Here is a 26,721-nt window from a genome sequence, read left to right on the forward strand (position 1 = left end):
ACTCACCCTGAAAGTCATAAAGAGGCTGAGCAAAAACAAAAAGATGACACCCAGTCTGCTGCACCAGTACCACCCGCTGTCCCACAAAAGATGCTGCAGGAGAGTATTGAGGCAAAGTATATCCAGGTATGGATAGCACTGTTATTAGATATTAAGCCTGTTACCGCTGCCAGAGAGTTGGCAGAGATTTTGGTCTGTCTATTTACCATTATAAATATTAGGAATGTCACCAATCTTGTCTTAAATTGTGTTGGTACCGTAGACTGTATATAAGAAATGGACGTAACATCCGTGACGTCACACATTGGTTTGTGGAATGCTGCTCGGAGGCCAATAGTATCGGATCTGAGCAGTGCCATCTTGAAAATTTCAGGTGCATGCCGAAAAAAAAACAAACATGGATTCTACTTATATGGGCATCAGGAGGGGCATGAGGCGGAGCGGGGGAGGTTGCGAGGGCTGGATCTACCACAGTCTACACCAGCAACCTGGTGATGCTAACCAAGTTAGCTGTTACGACTAACTATAACCACAAAACTCAATCAACCTGTCAATCACGACGTAGCCACGCCATAATGCATACCCTGCTTTATCGTCAAATATAAAATCAGGGAGGCCAAAATTTCACAAATGAACATCATATTGCATTGAAGAAGGCTTTAAACTAGCGATTGAGACCATTAACACTTTTTGAAAACGTTTACTGAGGTTAGAAATCAAGTGAGAAGTTGGTGAATTCTCCATTGACTTGTATAGAGACGGAAGTCCTTTTGACACCAAAACGGTCGCCCCCTGATTGCCTTTTGATAGAATGCAGTTTTGAGTTACTTCCGCGTTGGCATCATTTCAGAGGACCGGAACTCCCCGTCTGGTTGGTACATGAGGGTAATTAGGAAAATAATTATATATATATGCAAATATGCACGTTTTAACAAAATAAAACGTGCATATTTGCAATTATACATATATGTATATTTGCAAATATGAACATTTTATTTTGTTGGTAATTTATTTCATTCATATTTATGCTTTAATTATTTATTTTATTATTATTTTAGTCATAGTATTTCTATAGAATGTCCTGCATTTAAAATGTATTAGCCCACAAATTTTTATTTTATTTAGTTATAATAAATTCATTATTAATGGCCAGCATGTGTCATATGATTTGAATATCCATTTAAGAGTAGTAAAGTATCGGTATCGGTATTGGTAAAACTGTAACCGAAAGTATCTGTATCGTATCGAATTGAAAAAGTTTGGCATCGCTCATCCCTAGTCCACAATGCTTTCCTTCTAGAGAAAGCCAGGGTAGCTCCCTTACAGCAGATAACAATCCAAAGGGCTTAAGTGTATATTAAGTGTATTTGTGCTCTTACAATATTTTATTCAATCTTGGTTTTATTTCTCTTTCTATTTGGTTAATGGCTACATTGAAGAATTGTAGTATTGTTTCAAACAACTTTACTGATGAAAAAAAGAAGAACAAATCAATACATGATGAAGTCACACTGTAACTAACATGACCATCAATCACCTGTCTCAGGCTTCTATTTTTTCTAATGTGTACTTGAGTGTTACAGTGATCATACCTGCTTCATGTAGGCATAACACATGGTCTCTGCTACACGTTTTCCCTCATCGTAGCATGCTCGAGGACCAATAGGATTCACATGGCCCCAGTACTCTTCATTTTGGGGGTGTACCTCAGGGTCTAGAGAACAAAGATTTTGGCAACATTTCAAGACACACTTTTAAAGCTAATCAAATCAGCTTTCTGCAAAGAGAATCAAAGGCTCATTTGAAATACCATGCCTTTTCTTTTCTTGTAAATTTGTCAAAGAAAATACCTCAACTAGTACAAACCACTAAAGGTTCAGTGACCTGCAGGTTTTAGTTAAGTAATCATTTCAAGTAGTCAATTCTGACTCTTTCTGGGAGTATGGATAATGACTTAGAGTCCTAAATGCTCTCTGTTAAACAAGGCTAACCATAACATCGGGTTATGTAAAGAGCACTTGAATGAGTGAGTAGGAAGCCATGTTCTTACCTCCATAAACCTCAGAAGTAGAAGCCAGGAGAAGTCTGGCACCCACACGTTTGGCCAAGCCTGAAGACAAACAAAGAAGTGAAAATAATATTCCTGTCTAAGCACAAGGGAGATTAAATCCTGCAATAGAAGCTGGATAAATGCACACATTACAAAGCTGTCAGACAGCGCATACCTCTGCAAAGGCTGCACAATCTACAAAATTACACAGTGATAGATGTTTTTTTTTCCCACAGCAACAGTCTGAGTATACTCTAGATGTATTACATTGTTATAGGGTGCTTTCACAATACTTAACCTTACAATTGTCAAGCCAAAACAGCTTTCTGAATTATTTTCTACTGTCATTCACAATAAAAACAGGTGTTATAAAATGCTTCTCAAAAATACACCTCACATTGCTAAGAATCACAGAGAAAAAAATCCTCAATCTGCACAAAACAGTCATCGCTAGCCCTTCTCAGACATCCAGTGGCATCATGGCTTCATCTATCAATTAAACTAATGGATTTTGGATTTGCAAAGTAGGTGTCTGTAGCATAACGTTTCATAATGGCTTTCTTTACACAGGGCAGGACCATTACAGATAGAGCTGCGATGATAATGCAGTATTTGCCATCTGTGTGAGAGAGGGAGCAGTTGCACTGATGGATAATAATGGTCATTTGGAAAACAATATCAAGGAAGATGAGTGTTCTCAGTTCCCTCAAAGGCTGCATCAATGATGTATTTTTTTGTGTTATGCAGTTGAGGCTTAATTGACGTACATTTTGTTCAGTGGATATGCTAATAAGGTAATTGTGTTAATGTGATAAGTTCATTCAAGAGTGAAGTTTTTCATAAAAATTTACAAAGATACATCTTAGGGACATTTTACATTTAGCTTTGTCTTTCTAACCAGTCCCACACTTATACTGTATGAACTCAGTCAGTAGCATTAATTTACTCACCAAGCATGTTAAGAGTGCCAATGGTGTTGGTCTTGAGGGTTTTGATGGGATTATACATGTAGTTGGGTGGAGAGGCTGGAGAAGCCAGGTGATAGATCTGGTCCACTGTGGAGAGCAGAAGGAACATGAATCATCTAACCTTGAAATGCACATTAGTTGCAGCAAAATGAAATGACAGTGTAACTGAAAGATTTCCTGTGTTTAATTTTCTTAATGCTGCTGCTTTTGGAAACTTTGACTTGAATAAATTTACTATTAGTCATCCTTTGAGTTACCAACATAAAGGAAGGAGACTTTTTTTATTTCTGTTGTTTTCTGTAATAATGTTAGTTAATAACATTGATAATTTGAGGGAACATTATGTGCACTTAGACAAATCTATTGCCTTGTATGTCTTCAAGGTAAATACTCTCTCTCAACATCTCTCACCAATTCACTTCCACTCATCCAATATTCTAAGTCCACCACGTCTTTTAACCCGATTTCATCACCTATCGTCAGAGCCAATTGTTTCTGTTGTAATCACATACAATCTATGTATTTAAGTTCATGCAACAGTTAATCTACAGTGTTTGTACAGTTCAAGTGTATTTTGAGGATTATAAGTGTAAATACTTGCAATTTTTGTGTTCTTTCGTGCTAGAATGCACTTACATACATTTTGTTGTTTGCAACAGTGGATTGTGCTGTAAGATAATTTCGCTGCACATTTTTATTAATGCCCTAAAAACATGCTGCTAGGACTTAATGGAATCTGCAAATACATTTGGATTGAAACACATTTTTGACAGTGTACAATGTGTAACATGTACATAACATATTGGTAATGACCCAGGCTTAATGTCACTACAAATACATTTTCATTCAGCATTTACTGCCTCCTGTGGATTTGTGAGTACATTAGATTTGACAATACAACTGGATTTAATTCAGTGGAACACGAGTCAAAACAGATACTTAAGAGTAAGTGTCCTAGGAACTTGGAACATGGTAAAACAGTCACTATAGCTATTGAAGACTTGACCTCTCGATCCATTACTCAAAGCTATTTCTTCTTTCACTGCTTGCTCAATTTCAATTCTCAACCTTTCTCTATTATTTGAAATTTCCCCCAGAAAATAGAGACACTGATGTCAGACTTTCGTGCAATGGCAAGCAGCAACAACTCTAAAGAGGTCAAGACTCCAGCAACACTTGCAGTACATAGTACATAGAACAATGTTATTGTTAGACCAACGCATTTTGGTTTGTGGCCTTCATCAAGGTCATCCTGAAGTACCAAGAAGTCTCCCCATGTCTGCTTTTGGTTATGTTTTTGTAGTGATTTACAGTGCAGAAATAAAACCTGACATTAGTTAAACAAAGCCTGGAAGCTCCTCTTCAAAACCCCATGCATCTCACATTTTAATATTTGCATAATACCATTACAAAGTGCCAGATGGCACTCAAAGCCTTGGAAAATTGAAGAATAAAAGAATACAGAGGATTTTGGACTTCTCCTTCACTCAAAAATGTACTTTTTTTCTTCTTACTCACTTACGTGTTTGTGCTTCACTGTACAGAATGATGTATGTGCAAAGTTTGACACTAGAAGGCCATTTTCACATTAACCTGCTGAAGGATGGTTTTTTCTGTGTTCACCTTAAATCTGAGTTTAAAGCTTGTACATGCATGGATGATCTGTGACATAACAACTACCCTGAAGCCAGTCATGGTCCAGTATACAAGTTACACAAATGTGAAATGGAAACTTGAAGTCTTGAGTGCACAAACAACAGAGTGGACTTCCCAGTGAAGTAGGACACATCTTTTGAAATGAGAAATCCTGGCATATTCATAAGGATTTTTTAATGAGGGAGAAGGAGTCATTTGAAGACTTTTTAGCAATGTTTTTGTGGAAAAACCACATTTTACACTAATCATTACTTAACGTAGAGTATTTTTTTATGTCTTAAACATATCTGGCAGGGATCTTTAAACAATGAGTTCCTTATGGAGAGCAGTTCCTTTCGTAAATATGATATGCACCCCGTTGGACAAAATAAACGGAGGACAACTCAGAAAATTCTGAACCTGTAGCATTAAACCTGCACCATGAGTGTGTTAAGGTTTCTGTTTGCTCATATAACAAGAGTCTCTCCAGTATGGCAATCAGGAGCAAATTATGTGAGCTGTGTACAGCATCTGCATTGTAAAGAAAAAATTAGCCATTACCGTTTACCCCATCATTTGCCAGATACAACTGCAATATGCTGAGAGCAATTTGTACATCTGAATGACCTTAAATTGCTGCTTTAGCAAACATTTCGCAGAGGTAGAGAACTGACCGTTGCTTTTCAAAAGGACTTTAGTTATCACAAATATAGTAAAGGATGATTGTTTTGTTACACTAATTTAAATAAATGAAGATACATACACATAATAGATGTGTTCAATTTGGCCTGAGCTCAATAGAACCCAGGGGTAATCATGCAGATTACTGCTGCAGTAATCTGATTTCTAAACCTCCAATTACTGATTTCTTGGCCATTTGGGGGGCAGCAGAAACAAGTTGAAAACACAACATTGACATGTCATTACCTTTAAAGTTGTAACAATCAATAGTTTAATCTTCAACTAATGCTTTCTGGGGAGTTCAGATCACTTTTTAGGCGAGCTAGGCCCTTTCTGGTTCTCTCATGATTTGAAAACTTTCAGTTGACTCTGGTAAAGATGGTCCTACTTAGCTTCATAGCAGTAAGTAAAAACCGCTTATCTCTATCCATGTGTACTCTCTCCCTCACCCTCAATATAGAGAGGCTCCACCACGTCGTGATTGATGAGTTCAAAGTTTTCGTGCCCAATCCAGTGCTCCACATTCCTTTTCCTCCCCGTGAAGAAGTTGTCCACCACTGTCACCTCATGTCCATCCATCATCAGTTTATCAGTCAGGTGGGAACCCACAAAACCAGCCCCACCAGTAATCTAGTGGAAGAATACACATGTATGATAACATCAGTGAAGGATATTTTTGCCATAACAGTATTCCAAACACCACAGAGAGTGACGTGAGGAAACTTGCATTTGTGTTTAATCAGAATTTCAATATACTAAGGCGACAATGAAGCCTAAATAAATAAAGCAATATTTGTTGTTGTTTATAGTGTTAAAATCTATGAGCTAAACATATTATTTAAATAGACCTATTATTCAATAAAATGAAAATGAAGCTCATAGGTTCTGCATTGCAAGTGCAGTGTGTCAGCACTGGAAATGTGGTTCATTTAAAACATTTCTTGCATCATCTGACTTCTTTTTAGCAATGTTGCTGCATTCCCAGATCTCAGAAATTAACTTGGTGAAAACAATGTTAATTACGCCAACACGAATGATACACAAAATTAAAACAGTCATCAATACGTGTTAACCTTGCAACAAATGGGATTTTTATTTAAATTAATGAATTATTGGTCACCTGTTCAGGAACAACAGATAACAAAAGTCTAGTGCTTATTGCACACCAGTACTTTGAGTTAAATACAAATGACAGCATGCTAATATGCTCACAATGTCAATGCTAACATTCTGAGGTTTACCATGAACATCTTAGTTTAACATGTTAGCAATGCTAACATTTACTAATAAGCACTAAAAACTAAATAAAAATGCTGACATTCTGGTGGCACTGGAAGAAAAGTCAGGGGGTCACCAAAAGTTAAAGCAGTTCATCCAGATATGAAGATCAATGTCTGTACCAAATTTCATGATAATCCATTCCATACTTGTTGAGACATTTCACTCACGAATACTAAATGTAAACTCTATAGTGACACTAGATAAAACATCAGGGGATCACTACAATTTATCTGGGGATCATTAATTTGTGTAACATTTTGTGCCAATCTATCCAGTAGATGATATTTTAGTTTAAAGCAAAGTAGTGAACCAACTGACTGACAGACAAACACACCAACCTTATCACTGTCTCTAGTGTGGCTAAAAATAAGACACAGGTTGTAAAAAACCCTAATTTACCTTTAAATTGTGTGAAAACATCATGTCTTGAAGAACATCTGAAGGTAATCTTAAGATGTGTAACACTTGTACAAACTCCTTGGATCAAATTCTTATGTTTAGGTTAAATAAAGAAATGACTAATGTTCGGACTAATGTTATCATTGGGGGTTGTGTCAAAAAGCGGCTAAATTTAGATGTATGGTGTTAGTATATTGATTGCTGCGATTGTGATTGTGCATTTGAAGTTGTGCGTTTCTGGCATACCAAAATTCTCTTCCGATCCTTTTCTGACAGAAATTTCACAGGTGGGTACTTCTGAGAAAAACTGTGAGAGAAAAAAAACAAAACTTCATGAGAAGTAAGCAAAACAGAACCACATCTATGTTATCTGTAAATACATAGCAACATGTTCAAACAATCCTATAGGTGTAACTCATTGAATGATGTCATGATTGACTAATGGAGAAGAGTTTATTATGTTTAGTTTTTTATAAAAAAAAACCACACACACTATGTTTCATCTTTTAAGATGCTGAAAGATTCCTGTCATCTCCATATTATACAATTTGTTCATTCTTTCAATAACATGGAAGTGTTCGGTGTGTTTGATTAACAATTTTTAGGATAATTTAAGGCAGTTTTCTATGATTGCAGACATTTTCATTCATTGTTTTGTATTTATGAATGCACATAATATATTACAGCATACAGTCCCCTCCAAAAGTATTGGAACAGTGAGGCCAATTCCTTTACTTTTGCTGTAGACTGAAAACATTTGGGTTTGACATCAAAAGATGAATATGAGACAAGAGATCAACATTTCAGCTTTTATTTCCAGGTATTTATATATATATCTGATACACAACTTAGAAGATAGCATTATTTGTAACGGAACACCACATTTTTAAGTGAGCAAAAGTATTGGAACATGTGAGTGACAAGTGTGTTTTGTTGCCCAGTTGTGTCCTATTACATTGATTATTCAAACATTAAATAGCGCTGAATGTCTACGCTCAGTTTTATATTTGGGTTTTGCCTGTGCAGACTTAGTTAATTATAGTTAGAGGTGTAACCAACATGAAAACCAGAGGGCTGTCTATGGGTGAAAAAAAAGCAATTGTGAAGCTGAGAGAAAATGGAAAATCAATCAGAGCCATTGCACAAACATTGGCCGGTATACATAGCCAGTATAACCATTTGGAATATCCTGAAGAAGAAAGAAACCACTGGTGTACTAAGTAACAGACGTCGAACGGGTAGACCAAGGAAAACAACAGCAGTTGACGACAGAAACATTGTGATAGCTGTAAAGAAAGATCCTAAAACAACTGTTAGTGACATCAGCAACAAGCTCCAGAGGGCAGGAGTGAAGGTATCAGAATCTACTGTTGGCAGAAGACTTCATGAACAAAGGTACAGAGGCTACACCAGAAGATGCAAACCACTCATTAGCAAAAAGAATAGGAAGGCCAGGCTGGATTTTGCCAGAAAGTACAGAGACGAGCCTCAAAAATTCTGGGACAAAGTTTTATGGACTGATGAGACAAAGATTAACCTTTACCAAAGTGATAGAAAGGCTAAAGTTTGGAGAAAGAAAGGATCTGCTCATGATCCCAAACATACAAGCTCATCTGTGAAACACGGTGGAGGTAATGTCATGGCTTGGGCTTGCATGGCTTCTTCTGGGACGGGCTCATTAATCTTCATTGATGATGTAACACATGATGGCAGCAGCAAAATGAACTCAGAAGTCTACAGAAACATTTTGTTTGCCAATTTTAAAGGAAGATGCAACCAATTGATTGAGAGATCCTTCTTCATGCAGCAAGATAATGACCCAAAACACCCTACAAAAACAACAAAGGAGTTCATCAGGGGCAAGAAGTGGAAGGTTTTAGACTGGCCAAATCAATCTCCAGACTTAAACCCTATAGAGCATGTATTTTACCTGCTAAAGAGGAGACTGAAGGGAGTAACCCCCCAAAACAAACAACAACCGAAAGAGGCTGCAGTAAAAGCCTGGAAAAGCATCACAAAAGAAGAATGCAAAAGTTTGGTGATGTTAATGGGTCACAGGCTTGATGCAGTTATTGCAAGCAAAGGATTTGCAACTAAATATTAAGTCTTATTCATTTTAATCTATTTTAAGTCTATCTGTTCCAATACTTTTGCTCACCTAAAAATGTGGTGTTCCGTTACAAATAATGCTATCTTCTAAGTTGTGTATCAGATCTAGATGTAAATACCTGGATATAAAAGCTGAGATGTTGATCTTTTGTCTCATCTTTTGATGTTAAACCCAAATGTTTTCAGTCTACAGCAAAAATAAAGGAATTGGCCTCACTGTTCCAATACTTTTGGAGGGGACTGTATGTAATATTAAACTTTATTAACATGAGTCAACAGTTTCTCTTTCTTGGTTCCTAAGGAGCCCCTCAAGATGATGCAAACTCCATTGGCCTGGCTGTTTACATAGTTAAAGATGCATGAAGTGCTCTGAGCAGGAGACAGACTTATCATTTCTGACAAGCACATCACTAAGCTGTAATATTCTTTATGTTATAAGGAAATATGATGAATGAAAGTCAAACTAATTTAAGCACCAATTCTTTATTGTTTGGTGCAGTAAAGGGAGGCTTTTGATAGTTGCACACCCCTGACTCCTACTTCCAACGTCTCTGTACGGTACTTTCATTTTAAAGGGTATAGTAATCCTTTGGTGTATTGCAGATTTATAGAAAGCAACACGCAGTAGGGACATAAGGCTTACATGGATTTATGTGCCATTAGTAGCTGCAATATTTTAGTATATGGGTTTCATTCACAGATAGCCAACTGTGCTGAAGTCACGTAACCATAAGCACCGCATAACATCTAATACTACAATATGTTTTGCTCTATCCTTTTTCACACATTCTCAATTTCATATCTTAGTGCTGAGATCTGGTGACTGTGGAGGAAAGCCATGAAAATCAGCACAGCTTGCTGCTCTTCAGTGGGCTTAAAAATGGTCTGGTCTAACATGGTACAGCTCATGTTATTTAGATGGTATAATCATTCTGTTCTGGATTTTGGTTTAAATTGAAGGAAATTAACAAAATGTAGTAATTACAACATATGTATAATATAGGTTTAATTACTAGACCAGACCCTTCCATTGGATAAACGAGTTTGTATTGGAATATAGAGATACGCTTGTATTGAGAGTAAGAAGAGATACTGTCAGACTTCCTTACAAAGAACTACTAGATCATATGCGTGTATAAATATGTGCTAAAAAACGACACAAAAACAAAACATACCTTTGCTCCAGATCACGAATCTTCTCTCTGAGAGGAGCCACAGCCTGAGAGGAGAAGAGGTTTTTATTACTCTTGAATGCTGTGTTACCACATCATGATGTTCATGTAAGAATACAGGTAATTTAATGTTGTTTTTATGTTAATTTACTTATGTAGGCCTTTCCTACACATTTTTATACATTACAAATTCTATATGTTCATTTATACAAAAAGCAAAACTTATTCTAAAATTTAAAAAAATTATTCTACAGAACAAGCTGTCAAATATTAGAATAAATATGGGAACATTTTAGCAGACCACGTAAGACATGTAACAGGTGTTGCAGTTCTCTTTGCAATCTACTTTTTCTTTCATTTATTTACAGTTTAGTCCCCCCCCCCCCCCCCCCCCTTCTCTCTCTTGGATGATGCAACAGTAAGTCTGTGATAAGAAAGTGACAATCCCAATAGCACCCTGCCACATCCTGTTTACGCTCCTGTCAAATATCACTTTGTTATAGGGCAATTACATAAATAACCTTAAAACACATCAGACTTCCACGCTCACTCGACCTTAGATACTAACATATGATGGCAGCGAGGACTGGCACAGTATCACGGATAGAAGAGTTGAGCCAAGCTTGAATTTCAAGATGACCAATGAAAACTGAAAGTCATTTAAAATAAATTCGCACAGTAATAAAACCTGACCTTCTCAGCTCTTTCCTAATTTCTAGGAAATAATAATTTCACAGCTCCATTTGCAAGCTACACCTCTTATCATGGTCATGATGTAAAATGATCATGACACTGTAGTTTGTAGTTCATAATGATTTCAAGGAGACAGAACATTGCTGGTAAGGCTGCCAGATATGTAACAGATTTCTCAGAAAAGTCAATTCTTTAAACTCTAAGGTCAGTCTGATAACAAACTGAAATTATTTCAGCCAGCACCTGCAACATGTGATAAGCCGCAGAGCTAATTATAATTTGTGTTATGTAGCTGACTTTTCATCTGAGTTGTGTGTATGTACATGTGCATCTTGGTTCTGTTATGTAAATTCCACCACATAAAAATATGCTCATTCATTCACATTGCAGGATACAGCTGATAAAAGAGCTGTTGGCATTTTGGAGAGTTAGGTAATTGCCATATCTTAGTACCACATCTACTCTCAGTGCAATGTCAGTCCTTTGATAACTTGATGATACAGTACCACCATCAGGCAGAAACAGCGGGCCAGAAAAAGACTCCATTTCAGATGAATGAAATCATGTCATTAAAGGCTTAAGCGAAAAGATAACATGTAATTAGAAAAGTATTGAAAACATCATGTTCATGCCTGCAGTGCTTTTCCACCAGTAATTTCCCAATAATTGTACATGAAAAATGTATGATGTTAACAAGTCAGATGTAATGGGAATGCCTGGCATCAGGTCAAGATATGGTAAGAGAAAGTAACTAAAGTTCAAATTCAAAGCAGTAGCAGCAACATTTCACATATCTTGATTCGCTATCAATTTAAATCATTATCAAACATTCGTAGTGGAGACAGCATTTTAAAGATTTTAAGATTTTAAAGTAACCTATTGTTACAAAATTGATCAGTCAATAGCAAACTAGGATACTACTACATAGGGCATAGTATTTGAGTCCATTTTTTATGATCTCGGACTTGAATCAGTCTTAAGGGTGTTTGGTTTCAGTCCCCTGTCTCAACTTTTAAGTCTCTAGTCTTGGGCAAGGCTAGCTCTTTCTCGCTTTTTCTATCTGTGTTCCTTTGCTTCTGTGTCTATATGTAAGAAAAGTCGGTTCAGCTGTGTTTAACACTGCCTTAATTACACTACATTTGCAAGTCATCAAAATGTGCAACACTGTTAGTAAGATACACCTAGGCTGTGACACACCACAAAGACTCCAGCTCATATATCATGAATTACAAGGACATGCTCATAGTAGTAAATTTACAAGTGAGTACTGATATTAATAATACACTTAACTAGCAAAAATTAAATAAATATTAAATCATGGCTAAATCCAATCATAAAGAATAAGTAATAAAATGGTATTACATGAAAGACTTGCAGTGAAATATATCATTAAAAATATATCTATTATATCTATTACATGTATATCGATCATATACTATATCATGTTAATCTCATTTGTGTAAATATATAGATGTACATGTATGTACCTGAGAAAGGTCAACATTTGAGATGTTGGGCAATTATTATTTTAATCAGTCTTCAAAACACCATGAGTAATTTGCATGCCAGTGTAGAATGTGAAGCTGAGAACATGACCTTCCTGTTGTCAGTTTTCAATACAGCCCTGAATACAAACCGTTGGTGGAAATATATCAGGGTTAACCAGCAACACTGTGAAATAATATGTTATTTATAATTACTTTTTCCCCCCCTCGGGCAAAATGGGAATTGTTTTTCTTTCTTTTTTTTCTTTCCCCAAACTCAAACACTTTTGGACTTGATCTTGACTTTGACTTGGAGCTGCCTGGACTTGGATTTGTCAAGGACTCGAATACAGCCCTACCACTATGATATAACCACACACAGCTATTAGGGCATTTTCTCTTGTATGAGGCCCTTACAACCTCTTTAGTTACATTCCTGCTGGTCCATCAGTGTTCTGCAGGCTCGCTGGGTTTAGTAGAGTGCACGTTGCATGTCATACTCACCACAATGCCACATAATTACTATGATACATCTGACAAGGCAAAACAGTCCCTGAAAAAATGTTATCAGTCCAGATACCAAAAGTTATATTCCAGAATATACATGACTCTGACGCAGTGTCTACAAAGGCTTAGCTGCAGTTTCAGTCCCCCGTCTGTGTGTTTACACAGGCCACCTGCATTTTGGCAGTGCTCAGAGCTCAACACACAATTGTAGTCACATCCGTCACATGGGAGAAAATAGACTTGAGGCGTAAAAGTACACTTTGCGTCAGTGTTAAACATGTATAATGTGAATGAAACATGAGCAGTCACGGAGCCTGGGAAGACAGCTGTGTTGATTAAAGGTAATCTGGATTTTCTGACCTCTTGTAGCACTATAGAGCAGTTTTTTTTCAAATCTTTAGTTTTAATCTAGTTAATCCTGTAACTCTTCTACAGCCATCTGTCATGCAAACCTCAACTACAGGGAATTGATCAATAAGTACAGACAGTGGTCTCAAGAACATAAAATACACATTTCAACATTTCTATAATAGGTAATTGTCGTTTAATACAATTTAGCTATTAGCCTTAACAGAATAGTGCTTAACATAGTTTTGACAGCAGTGCAATTACTGTTATATTAAAAAAAAGTTGTAACTTTTTTAATGATTTCAAGGAATAGCAGGAAATGTTGAGTTTTCATCAGCAGTAACTCAAATAAGACATGGCTGAAAGCGATCACTAAACTTTCAAAAACATAGCCGTCTCCCTGATCTCAAGACTTGACACAAGTTTAGTCTCACAACATACTGCTTGTTTGAGGAAGAGGAAGTCGGGGTTCATCATGTATTGGTTGCAGTCAGCCCTGTCGGGACGCAGGACCACAGAAACGCAGCTCATACGAGCCCTGAGCTTTGAAGCCAATTTGACATAATGGCCAAACTGTGTAATTACAACTTCTGGGTCCATCATGTGATGCACACTGGCCAAAAAGTGTATTTCCCAGACACAATCATGGAAAAAGGAGTAGTTGTGAAATGCATTACAACCCCTGTGAAATGACTTGTTTCACTATCAGAATTTGATTCATTTGGTCTGATACCATTTGCAAAGTCTAGAAGAGATGCACAATTGCATAATTTTATCCCAACAGTATTTATAGTCAAGGTTAAATTTATTTCTACCCACAATGAAATTCTAATAAATAATCGAGTAACACTATTTCAAGCCTTTTATCTTCTCACATGCTCTTTTCATTAGGATCACAGCATGTGTTTTCGATCTTATAATCACTTTTCTTATAATTCTTCAGCCTGTTTTTATTCAACAAAGAACCCATTCATATCAAACTCAAACCGTAATAACATCTTAGTAACATCGGTCTTATTATCTTAGCTGTTATTGTTAGCTTAATTTATTGTTACTAGTGCAGTGCCTGTTCAAATCATGCTATGTGCATTCTAAAATAAAGTGGATCAATCATACTGGGCTCTTATACTGTTTATTTTCTGCGCCTTCAGTTCCTATTTGAGTGAGTATGTTTGCTCAAAAGATTTGTGCTTTGTCTCATAATGGGACTTCACAATTGCCATAGTCTCTGAACAAATGATATATACTGCTTTTAAACTGCCCGTAGAAAGAATGAACATGTAAGAGTCTGTCCATTCTTTGATTAAAAGCTCTGTTATCGCTTTCTATTTTTCTATTTTTAAAGCATACTAAGTGAAATAATTTTTCTATGACTCGCTTATTTCTTCGAATGTAGTCTCTCCCCTGTGTGCTTATCGGAATGCACAGAATTTATTGACTGAGTAGCATCACAGGAGGTAATTTACAATGTATGCAATTGGTTTGTGAGATTCCTGGGCTGCTGAACCAGTAGCATAAAGGCTAGAAAAGCTTTGCCTGTTAAAACTGAAAGACTCCGTCTGGATTTGATCATTTTCAACAATTTAACGGTTATAATTAATCTTAAGAGCTCACACTTGACACTGCTCTTCCTTGGGTCCTCAGCAATATACAAACCAAATGTGACAAAGAACGGATGAACGGGTCTAAAAATATGCAAAGGACATACCGTAAAAAACAGTGTATAAGTCGCACCTTTAATGCAATATTTTTTCATTTAAAAGTGAGGTACGTCTTATACACTGGTGTGTCCTATTCACCTTTAAAAATACAGAGACAGGTTGGATCTGAATATGATCATAGGTATGTAAAGGGCTGTCCACGATAAAAACAATAACTATAACAATAAAGATAACGATGTGAGCGTCCACACTTATGAACTATAACGTCCTATAAACAACTGTGTCAAGCACACACTGCACACTCCAGCTGTGTCAGCAGCTAATGAAAATAGAGCCATTACTTTACCAGACCATTAACTGTTAACCGGACACACTGTTTCAGGTGTAATATGTGGGTTTTGATTATGTTTCAGTTAAAAGTAAATTGAGAAAGTTTCCGTATGAACATATGTGTTTAAATAAATAACTACTGGTACATTTAAATAAACCAGTCTTTAATAGAAAAGTGTTTTTCACAGCATGACACCACCCAAAATAGACGAATTATACACTGGTGCGATTTATACACCGTTTTTATGGTACATACATATATACATGCAGTACATACAAACAGACAGACAAACAGAGAGTCTTTATTTTATTGTTAGATCTGGAGATCCTCACATGAAGGAGGGAGTTATCCTTCAGGTTAACTTACACAATGAGCACAAACATGGTGTTTCATGGAGAATCCACAGAAAAGCTGAAAGAGCTATTTGAAAGTGGCTGCTCTCCTTCATTGAAACTTGATGTATGAAAGTGCGTTTTACAAGAGGAAGAAAAGGAAAACTATGCATCTGCTGCTGCAGATTGTTTGGTCTGTAGAGATTTGCAGTTTTGTTAATCACAAGTGTCTAACATTTGTTTATTCTGCTACTGAATGACAATTCAAGATTAATTCATTCATTTAAAAAAAATAGTATAATATTGCAACATCTGTGGGAATTGTTTTGATGTTCAGTTGAAATATACAATTTAACAATTGTATTCTTTATCGCACACCATACCACAAACTGTTCAAAATAGCATACAGCACAGCAGCACAGCAGCATCAGGGAAAGTGTCAGCGTTCAAAGATCTTGAACAAACCCTTGATAATTACAATAAGGAGTAAGGGGAGGTCTGTGCCAGGATGTGCACAACCAACTGACAATCAGTGGGTGAATGCCATAAGTACTCTAATGATGAAAAGGGTCCATGGCAGGCTAAGAGAGGTGTTTGTGGACTCCTCAGGGAATTGTGACTGCCACAATCATCACTTTTTCCTACTCCTCAACCATTCTTCAGCTGATGGTTTGCCTACCTGCAAACCTCTGGACAAATTGGAGTGCAGCCATCAGCTGTGTTGAGGAGCAGTGTTGCCCAATAATTATATAGACTGTGGCAGCCCGCAATAGTCTAATTTGTGCCGTCACAGTTTCATATTGAGCTGATCATGTCTGTACACTCTCCAAAATGTTCCGTTGTTTTAGGGCGGAGCGGTATATTTAGTTTTTAAGATATATCAACGATTTTCAAACAAGATATAGGACAAGACGTATCTTCTTTTGTGCGGGTTATATTGTTGAATTACGAAATGAAGTTGTGACAATTTTCTGTCTCTGCTGCACACGGAGGGTTCAGCTCTGCCCATTCTGAGACAGAGGAGAGGAGCAGCTAACGTTAGCCTCAGCTATAGTTTGCTGTCTTCTTCTCGTCGCGTTGCTCTCCTCTGCTCTCAGAGTCTTTTTAATGCGGCAATACTACTACTCTATTCCACTTCGCTATTTTGTATAAAAGGTACGGACACTGAATGGGGGACAGAAGTAAGCGGCTACAGGACGCTGTTGTGTTAGCTTTGGTCAAGCGAGCTAGAGAGTGAATGAAGAGAGGGAGCGCTGACAGTAAGAAAGCCGGTGAATCAGATCAATAAAATGTTATTTTCTGGTTGTTTTACAGCGGTTACGTTCAACAGCACAAATAAACTTCCCCACACACCTCCACTCAACCCTGCAGCTCAGCCTCAAACCTCTGAATCTGAAACACCTGCATGCTAATTAAAACACAGCAGCAGCAGCAGCAGCAGCAGCAGCAGCATTATGCTTCTTTATTTCCATCTGTAAAATATATCAACTCTGACCCTGATCCACTTCTAAGTCATCTGGAAGTTGAGTCTTTTATTGATTAGCAGACAGTTAGTTTAGTTATTTAAAGAAACAAAACCTAGAAAAAGAATAATTTAAATTTACTGAAACAGTATTCTATATGTTTATAATAATTAACTAGTTGAACTTGGATAATCACTTCTGCTTTCTTTGTTTCAGAGCTGAAATATGGACATTAATCATTTTTGATAGTTTATTTCAAACATTTATTAACTGGTAAAATTTCTTTCCTGTGCTTTGTGGGAGTGACCTTTTTGATGTGTCATTACTGTTCAACCAGTAATTAAATTACTAAAGAACAAAATAATATCTACCTCTTAATTTTGCTCTCAGAATGCAGCAGAATGATGCACTTGACTTAAAAATGTACAAAAGTTTCTTCCAGGGGAGCATACCCCGGACCCCCATAGAGGGTCGGACTGAGACCCCACCACCATAGTCTCTCAAAATTCTGTGGGAAACATTGAGGAGGACCCCCAAGAGGTCAGACACTCACGTCCAGTGCACTTCATTCTCTAGAGACCTGGCAGAACAGGATGACATTCGAGGAAAACACTAAGAGCGGAGTAGTGTGTTTACATCAGGCTGATGGTTGGATCATGTTAAGATAATCATATGATTTTTTTAAAAAGACACATAATAGTCTAAACACATGGCCTGGGGGAAAGAGGAAATTTGAATCCTGAAATTACAAAAAAGTTTACTATGTTTGGTTATTTACCACTATGGCCTCTCTGCTCTGTGTGTGTGTGTGTGTGTGTGTGTGTGTGTGTGTGTGTGTGTGTGTGTGTGTGTGTGTGTGTGTGTGTGTGTGTGTGTGTGTGTGTGTGTGTGTGTGTGTGTGTGTGTGTGTGTGTAGTTCAGCTGATACACAAAAACACCCAAACACAGCAACACTTGTATATGTTCACATGCTTTTGCAAATAAAGCTAATTCTGATAAAACTTATCCATGACAGTAGACATTTCCTCAGATATGGCTGGCGCTGCAAAGAAGCTATACATTTTAAATTGTGTATGCTTCATACACATCATCAACCCAGCAGCACAAAGGATCTATACAATCACCACAGTTTCAAGGCGGCACCCAAGATTAGTATTACCAATTCAGTATCTGCCAAATGTAACATTTGGTCACAATCTGTCTCTTCTGTTCCTAAGTTACAGCGTTGAATAACGGCCAGAAAGGTGTTGTTGCAGAATATTATGATGTAACAGCTAAATTGACCTTTTGGCTATAAAATGTCATCACTTCATTATTTTATCCTATTAGACATTTGTGTTAAACTTTATCATAATTAGTGTATGAATTCTTGAGTCATGGTCAAAAATATGTTGTGTGAGGTCGCAGTGACATTTGACCATAAAAATCTAATCAGTTCATCATTGAGTCAAGTGGGTGTTTGTGCCAAATTTAAAAGAAATCCCTCAAGGCGTTCCCGAGATATCGCTTTCACAAGAATGGGATGGACGGATGGACAACCCGAAAACATAATGACCCAGGGCATGGCTGTCGCCAGCATGGAGGCTTTATAATAAAATACAGGCAGACAGCAGGGTACAAAATCACACACTTCTAATGGGTCACAAGTGATGATTGAGAGGGATTATTTTTTGTCTAGACATTGTTTTATGGAAAATCCTGCATAACATATAATGTAATGTATTCCTTTAATTTTTTTCAATTAAAATGAGCTGATATTTAAGATGTAAAAGGAAAAATAAACAAAAACACAGATGTGAACTTGGGAGAGTGAATATGCACAGACAATGATGGATATCCATCTTCAACAAGCAGCCAAAACCGTGATCAAAACCAAAACCAAAATCTGTGAAGCCGTTAGCTGAGTAGTTTTGTTGGTCAGCTCAGATTCAGTCATGTGTTGAGAGTAGAGACATTTCAGCATTTCTTATATATCATATATAATATATAAAAGGTATATTATTATTTATTCTATTTTGTTATGATTGAAAACATAATAACACGTAAAATGCAAATTTTCTTGATTTTTTTTTTAAACGCAGTGAAACGTTACTGAAAACACAATAGATGAACAATGATAGGATAAATCTCATGGCACCCTTGGCCCATCCTCACCGCTTTTTTGGTCTATTCTTTACTCGCAACACCTATTGCATATCTTTAGGGGAGTTTTTTTCTGTTAAAATGGAGGGTCCAAGGACAGAGGATGTTGTATTGCTCTACAGACTATAAAGCCCCCTGAGGCAAATTTTTGATTTGTCATATTAGGCTATACAAATAAAATTGACTTGACTTTACAAATTTACTTGAAATACTTGCATAAACATAGCTGTGAAAGACCTTTTTACAGGTTTAAAAAAGAAAGGGTTAAAAAAAAAGAAGAAGAAAAAAAAGCAGTGCAACTCACTTCATCAATTCTCTGCTCAATCTTCATCTCTCCGTGTTCTTGTATTGATCTATGATGAGAGAATGACAAAGACAAGGAGAGGAATGATGAGATGATGAGTCATAATCACAAGGGCAGAAAAAACAGGTCCTCACTTGAAGAACACGGTTAGATAACAACACATCCCCCACCACCTCCATCCATCAAACAGGAGCAGGTTGTACAATACTCTATCATGGTGGATACGTCATTTTATATTGCAGTAACAATACATGTATATCTTGATATGGTTGATTCTCTGCTTACTGTTTATTGATAGAATAAACAGACAGTATATAAGTGCTAATTCCACATATTAAATATCAAACATAAAAAGGTAATTCATCACCATTATATAAAAAAAACGTACAATCTGTCATAAAGCATTTTATTCACATTAGTGGTTTTGACATGGCAAGTTTACCTCTCACACTTGGAGAAAGAAATGACACATTTGTTCTATTTTGAAACAAAGAAATAAAGTCAGTGCAGCTGTCATCTTCTAAAACTGCATTAACTAATTTTTCAACTTGCTGATTTTTTCAACATCAACAAAAACTGTAGCCGTCACAACTCAAATAATACACATGCTGTGCTGTGCAATTTGTACTGTATATATGTATGTAACAGACCAATTATAGTCCAAGTCAGCTGCTGATAGCTTGCACTTATTGGAGTAGCAGATCGTTCATATTTTATGAACAGAATCTGAATCAATTTTGGGAAGATCCTTCGTGGTGGACAAAGTGAAGAATTTTTCATGAGGTGAGCGAAGCACCATATGCTCTACTCAACATCAAGGAGCAAAATTGATTCTGCTGATTAAGATTACACCCCTGATTCCCAGTAAATAACATCATTATACTCTCAACTGCTCACATAAAATGTGACTTCATCATGGTGAGCCCTCTGAATTCTGAGTTTTGTCAAAGAATCTATTGAGGCGCGCAGGTGGTCGAGTGGTTAAGAGCGCATGCCATGTACGCAGCAGACCCTGGTTCGAGTCCTGGCCGGTGGACTTTTCTGCATGTCACTCTCTCCTACAATTTCCTGTCTTTCTACTTTCAAATAAAGGCGTCTATGCCAGAGGAAATCTATTGATACTGGTCTCATTTTACACTGTTCAGTGCAGAGAAAATCCAGTACCACTTAAAATCGAGGAACACCAGAGAAACAATCTGATAGAGCGATGATGAAAAAGCTGTGAAGGGTGTCAGTGGTGGTAGGGTTGGGTTATCAGGGTTCAGAAAGCACTGTTTGAATTTTTGAAGGGGGCATGTTTAAGCTCAAAAAGGGTTGTGAAGTTGCTGTTTAGTAGTGAAAGTTAAATGATTGTTCACAGAATATTCTGGTCTATCACAGAACGACCTCATTTAATTTGGCACTGGGAAAAATGTTGCCAAGAACCATGAATTTAGTTTCCAAGAGCAAGGTCACATATTTTATTTAAATTGATTTTAAGATGATCCTAGGCGAGCATGCAATAAGGTAACAGAGAAGTTAAATATCATACCTCATATTTGTGTATGTTCCCCAGACAGCTAGAAGAGAGAAAAGAGAAAATGAATATTAAGCGCATAATATGGTGTTACATTCATGTCATCATTTTTTGAGAAACCGAAGAGAGGAAAAGAAGCTCTAGCTGTTTTCTTCTTTTCCCTTGGCTCCTACAACTGAACTGTTTGACAGGTGGATTGTAAATCATTGAGCAGAAATCTGTCACCAGATTTTCATACTCTTCCGCAAGAAATCTGACTAACGGATGGATTACTATGAAAATCCAGCACTGAAAACAAAATCTGAAACTGAAAAAGGAAACACTGACTTTGACACACTTGTATTGGAAGAAAATTACACAATCTCATTATCTTAATTTATCTTTATACTTTTTTGTATTATGATCAATGCCAATGTGACTCTTTGTTTTTTTGTGGGGTTTTTTTCTTCTTTAAACTGCCAGTTTGGGGTTTTGTTTTTGTTTTTTTTGTTTGTTTTTTTCAGTTTCAACTTCCTGTCACTGTTTTGGCGTAGAAAGGGGGGCCATTGCCGGGACTGCATTACCCAGTATGCCTTGTGGTCAAATGATACCCGAGGGCAATGGTGGACATTTTGAGCCAGACTATTATAGTTTCACTCCAGGACTGTTCATTTTAGCCTTTACTTACTTTCTTATATTTTTAAAATTGTAATATTTTTTTCAGTTACCATGTAGATTATGTGGTCAGTTTATCCAAATAACGCCTGTATATAAATCTGCTGCAACATTTGGGAGACGCTGGCTGGGTGAGACCAGCCAGAATATGATCCGATGAACTGATCTGTGCAGCTGTTTGGTAGTTTACCACTAGCTCTAATGTCCCTGTAACATTTTGATACATGATATAATTCCTTTAGGAAGATAAATGTTGGTCTCACTGATGAAATCTAACAATTGTAGCTACATTGGTTTGTCTGAATGAAAAGTGAGGCTTTGTGTTTTTACTGGACAGAATGACAGCTCTGCCTCTGGGGTTCTATGTGTATAGTATTATTGTCTTTGGCCTTAACCGAGAGCAGCTATTTAATTAATAATATTTCTGTCCAAAAGCACAAACGGTGCAGTGGAAGAAATTAATTACATTTACTATCATTACTGCAATAAAGTAATTTTTGTGCACTTGTACTAGCTTGAGAATTTTTTAAACATCAGTCATTTTACCTTTACATAACTGTATTTTCTTCTCCAGTATTGTATTTTGCTACATTACAAGTCACCTCCATTACTTGTAAGAGCAAAAGTCACTTGTAAAAGTCGTGCGTCTGCAGTGGCAGGAGGGCAGGGCTCAATGTCCAGCGAGGTGCCACTTGGCAAGATAGATGTTCTAATATAAGAGTTCAGTGGCGGACTGTCAAGGAATGTGAAGGGTCAGTCTGAACATAGCAGCCTGTCAATACTACAAAAAAACACAACAAAACATTTAAACTATCAACGACATCACTATGAGTCATGGTCAGAGATAACATTATTGTACCTCAGCATAGTTTTAAGGAGAAAAAAGTCACGTCTACCCAGGTCAACCACCCAGCCAGCCTACTGAATAACCTGAACTGAACACATCAACAGTGTGGCATGACTGACAGGTGCAAGATGAGTCTGGCTTACATACAAATGGTGGATCCTGCAGCAGTGACCTCTACATGGGACTGTGGTATTCTCTGCTCTGAATTTCATGACAGCCACATCAGTTCAGGCCTTTAACTCCCCTTTTTAGCCTTGCTTTTATTTCAAATCTGTAATCACTGACATATTTTTTATTATACTGCTGTTCAGTGCTTTTCAGTTTAACAGGAGGGTATTTAGTAAGATGATCATGGTGAAAGTGGTTTTGGTAATGATGATTGCTGTTACTTCAGAGCTGCATCAATTGATTGATTAATCAATTAGTCAAAAATTCACCTGCAATTATTTACTATCCAAAGATTCTCAAATGAGAGGATTTTAAACACATATTTTAAAATCACACATGATACTAAAATCTTTTGGATTTTGGACAGTTGATCAGGCAAAACACATTTGAAGACATCCCCAAAGGGTCTACAACATTATAACAGACATTTTTCTACCCTATAACAGACAATTTATAGACCAAACCATAATCAGAGAGTAGCGGATTAATCAATAACCAAAGTTAGGACAGCAACTAACAATCACTTTCTTTATCGATGGTCTAAATGTGTCAATTATTTTCTCAATTAATTGATTAGTTGTCTGGCCTATAAAATGTCAGAAAATGGTGAAAAATGTTGAACACTGTTTCCTAGAGCCAAAGGTGACACTTTCAAATATTTTGTCCTAAAGATATTCAGTTTACTATGATACAAGACTAAAGAAACTAGAAAATATCTACATCTGAGGAGCTGAAGTCAGACAATTTGGCCATTCTCAAGATTTCTCAAATTGATAATTATCACAATAGTTGGAAATTAATGTATTAGTTAGCAATTAATTTATGAATCATTGCAGCTCTACTAAATCTATTTTTTTGGTGCAGCCCAAAGTTACAGTGTATACACCTTTATACCACAGCCGCTATAAATTATAAAGTAATAATATATTATATGAAATAAAAGTCATATTATGCCTCTTTGGACGTATTTGTATTGGTCTAGCCTGTAAGTATTTAAATATTAGTGTCATGTGGAATAATCTTTTTTATATTGCTATATAAGCCCAGGGTCTACAGATGGAAATCAGCACTATGCTACTGTATATCTGGTGTAATACATCTATTGTACACTGTCCATGTTTCATATAAACCAATAAATGAAACGAAATGCAATGAGAGGGGGAAAGGAGGAAAGACCAGGAGGGAAATCTAACCAAAACATCCCAGAAATAAAGAGATGTGGAGAAGTCACAGGTAAAAGTGAGGGAGAAAGACGAAAACAGCGAGTTGTCATGTCTGTAACAGCGGGGGAGAGAGAGGCATCCTGTGTGTGTGAGAGAGAGAGAGAGAGAGAGAACGCAATGTAACATTATCTCCACTGGACAGAAAGTCTCAATAATATCGTGTAGCAGTATGCAGCACTATCTCTCTATTCTAAAGACTGGAAGCAATTAGTAAATGTATTTTTCTCACACAGTTTTCAACACTTGTCATGGTTAGAAAACTCATTTCCTGTAAAGTTTGAGGTTGACTAGCAACGCAAACAATATAAATTATGTGGCTCAGAAATTAAATGTTATTATGTTGAAACAGAAAAAACAAGATGAACATTTTTAAGTGTAAAATCATAGAGATGGTATTTTGTTTGAAAATGACCATGGCATAAGCAGGGTGATCTCTTATTACTGTTTATTTATCTTTTATTTTGATTTCATTATTTTCCTTCCTTCCTCTTTTTAAACATATTCTAATATGTTAACTGTTGTTTAAATTACCTGCTCTTTTCTTTTATAACCTGTGAAGCATTTTGATCTAAATTTTGTGTATGAAACAGTGCTACATCAGTCAAATTTACCAAGATTAAACTTTGACCAAGATTTCAGACAATTCATAACTTTGCAGGTAAATACTTTTTAAAAATTTGGAAAATACTTGCACCAAGTGAAAAACTTGAGAAAACAGTCTGCCCACAATAGAAAAAAGGCATAAGAGCATGAGACTGAAGCACACCATTGAGAGAGGCTGAGTCACAGAGAGTGAGTGTGGTGTGTGATAGGTGTATCACAGAGAGGGTAAGCTAAATTGTATTGCCCACAGCGACTCCCGATATCCAGACAGCTAACATTATTTTATCGTGATGTACTCACTTTAAATTGGTTCAATTTTCAAAAGATCTTGCATCTGTGTCCAGACAAATATTTATAATATATTAATATATTGTGTTCAGCAGAGGTGGGACATGCTGCTAAAACAAGTTCTTCCACATATTGTATACTGAAGGGTAAATAATGGTCTACTGTAACATCTGTAACAGTCATCCTCTTGTGTCCCAGTCTGTGAAGTTAGAAACTGGTTTGTGTCTTGATGTAATCAGCTGATAGCAGCATGTGCATGTGCACCTGAATGCCCCTGAATTTGTTACATAAATAAATTTCACTTTTCAGTCTGTCCACAACAGATTACAACTCTAGTGATTTTCTGATTGTGCACATTGACTGCAAGTGGGTGGTTGTGAATGATTCTTCAGATTATACTATAGTTGACTGTTAAAAGTTAAAACAACTGTTTAGTCATTTCCGTCAGTAGATGTAAATACAACTTACTAATTCTAATAATCACAAAAAAAGCAGTGTCTCCCAAATGAGATAAAGAGAGAAGGTATATCTCAATGGGTTTCTCCTGAATTAGAAAATCCAGTGCAGAAACCATCCTGTAATCTAATATATTTTTACTGTATGTTGAGCCTGGCTGCTTCACTGTTGCTCTTCCAGAGGGACTAATGACGTTAGGTTTGTCCAATTATGTCCAACTAGTCTTCCAAGTCTTGCTGGGCACAATATGGGGGCTTGGCCACCAAGCAGTAGCTTATGTTTTATTTTCAGTTCTAAACTACTGACACAAGTTTACACTTTGGGTACCATGGTTGAAAATAAACAACCACAGGAATGATGACAGTTTAAAAGGTGAGGTGCATCCAGGTACCACAAGTTTCATTTACTTACAGGCAATGTAGGCGATCAAAGCGAGGGCAAAAAGTAGCTTCATCATTCTTCTGTTTAATCCTGATATCAGCCAGATGACCCGCTTCATCATCCGCTCAGTGCAACAGGACCAGGAAACTAACACTTCCAGGTGCAGCTATAGCATTTTGAGTCACAGCTGCTCACGTCCTCGGTGGAAATGGTGCTTCCAGATGTCTTGAAATTATCAGGCCGGCTGTCAATGACTTGGTGTCCCAAATTCACATAAAATGTGCTACCCAGGACAGGCCAGCTAGCTGCTTCTGCTACGTCAACACCAATCAGGAGCAGTTTACGTGGCTAGCGCACACACAGGTAGCCAACAGTTACCGGGAGTGTCCACATTTACAACTACATAAGAAATTATTTACTGGCGCCATTTGTTCCCAGACTACGCCAACAGTCATAAGCTGTAACACACGTAGATGGATATCCGAAAGGCACATTCACAAACGCCTCAGTCACAAGTAACACAGTGAAGGGAAACACTTAGCAGTTAGCACCACACTTAGCTAACAACTGACAGCGTCTTCGCGTTTTCCTTCATAACTGCTGATTAAAAAAATATAACAGACGCAAACCCCGCTTTGCAATTATATCCAGGTTAGTTCCGAGAAAATAAAACAGCTGCTCATTTTAACGCTGCACAAATGCACACACAATTTGCTCCTCTCAGCTGGGCCGAGGTATAGCAGATGAGCGATTACTCCTTGCTCGATTTAGCAGCCTGACTGACTGGTGTGACGTTCATTTGATCACAATAAGCATTTGGTTTTATTTTATTCGGTTTTATTTTATTCAGTTTTATTTGTACGACCTTAAAAACCTCGTGTAATTTGACAGACTGAATGTGTATTCTGCATCCTTCTTAATGATGGCGTAGATTTCAAGTTCCAGTAGCCTATCATGTATTTTCAACACTGACACAATGGCTCATTCATTCCATGACACGAAACTTTCCATACTGCACTGAACCA

The 26,721-nt window shown here is 37.0% G+C and overlaps 1 protein-coding gene across 1 annotated transcript in view; it reads right to left on the reverse strand.

The window, feature by feature from the left end:
- Positions 1-26,440, reverse strand: part of uxs1 (UDP-glucuronate decarboxylase 1) — a 42,653-nt gene extending 16,213 nt beyond the window's left edge. Inside the window, exons 1-9 of the mRNA XM_062432070.1 lie at positions 25,727-26,440; positions 21,092-21,119; positions 19,561-19,609; positions 10,299-10,342; positions 7,261-7,321; positions 5,784-5,964; positions 3,001-3,105; positions 2,051-2,110; positions 1,593-1,714 (exon numbers count right to left, since the gene is read on the reverse strand). Coding sequence (XP_062288054.1) covers positions 1,593-1,714; positions 2,051-2,110; positions 3,001-3,105; positions 5,784-5,964; positions 7,261-7,321; positions 10,299-10,342; positions 19,561-19,609; positions 21,092-21,119; positions 25,727-25,817 — 741 coding nt within the window. The 5' untranslated portion in view covers positions 25,818-26,440. The remainder of the gene's footprint in view (positions 1-1,592; positions 1,715-2,050; positions 2,111-3,000; positions 3,106-5,783; positions 5,965-7,260; positions 7,322-10,298; positions 10,343-19,560; positions 19,610-21,091; positions 21,120-25,726) is intronic.
- Between the last annotated feature and the right edge of the window lie 281 nt (positions 26,441-26,721).

This window comes from Scomber scombrus, chromosome 13 (assembly GCF_963691925.1).
Source record: "Scomber scombrus chromosome 13, fScoSco1.1, whole genome shotgun sequence".
NCBI classification, from domain to species: domain Eukaryota; kingdom Metazoa; phylum Chordata; class Actinopteri; order Scombriformes; family Scombridae; genus Scomber; species Scomber scombrus.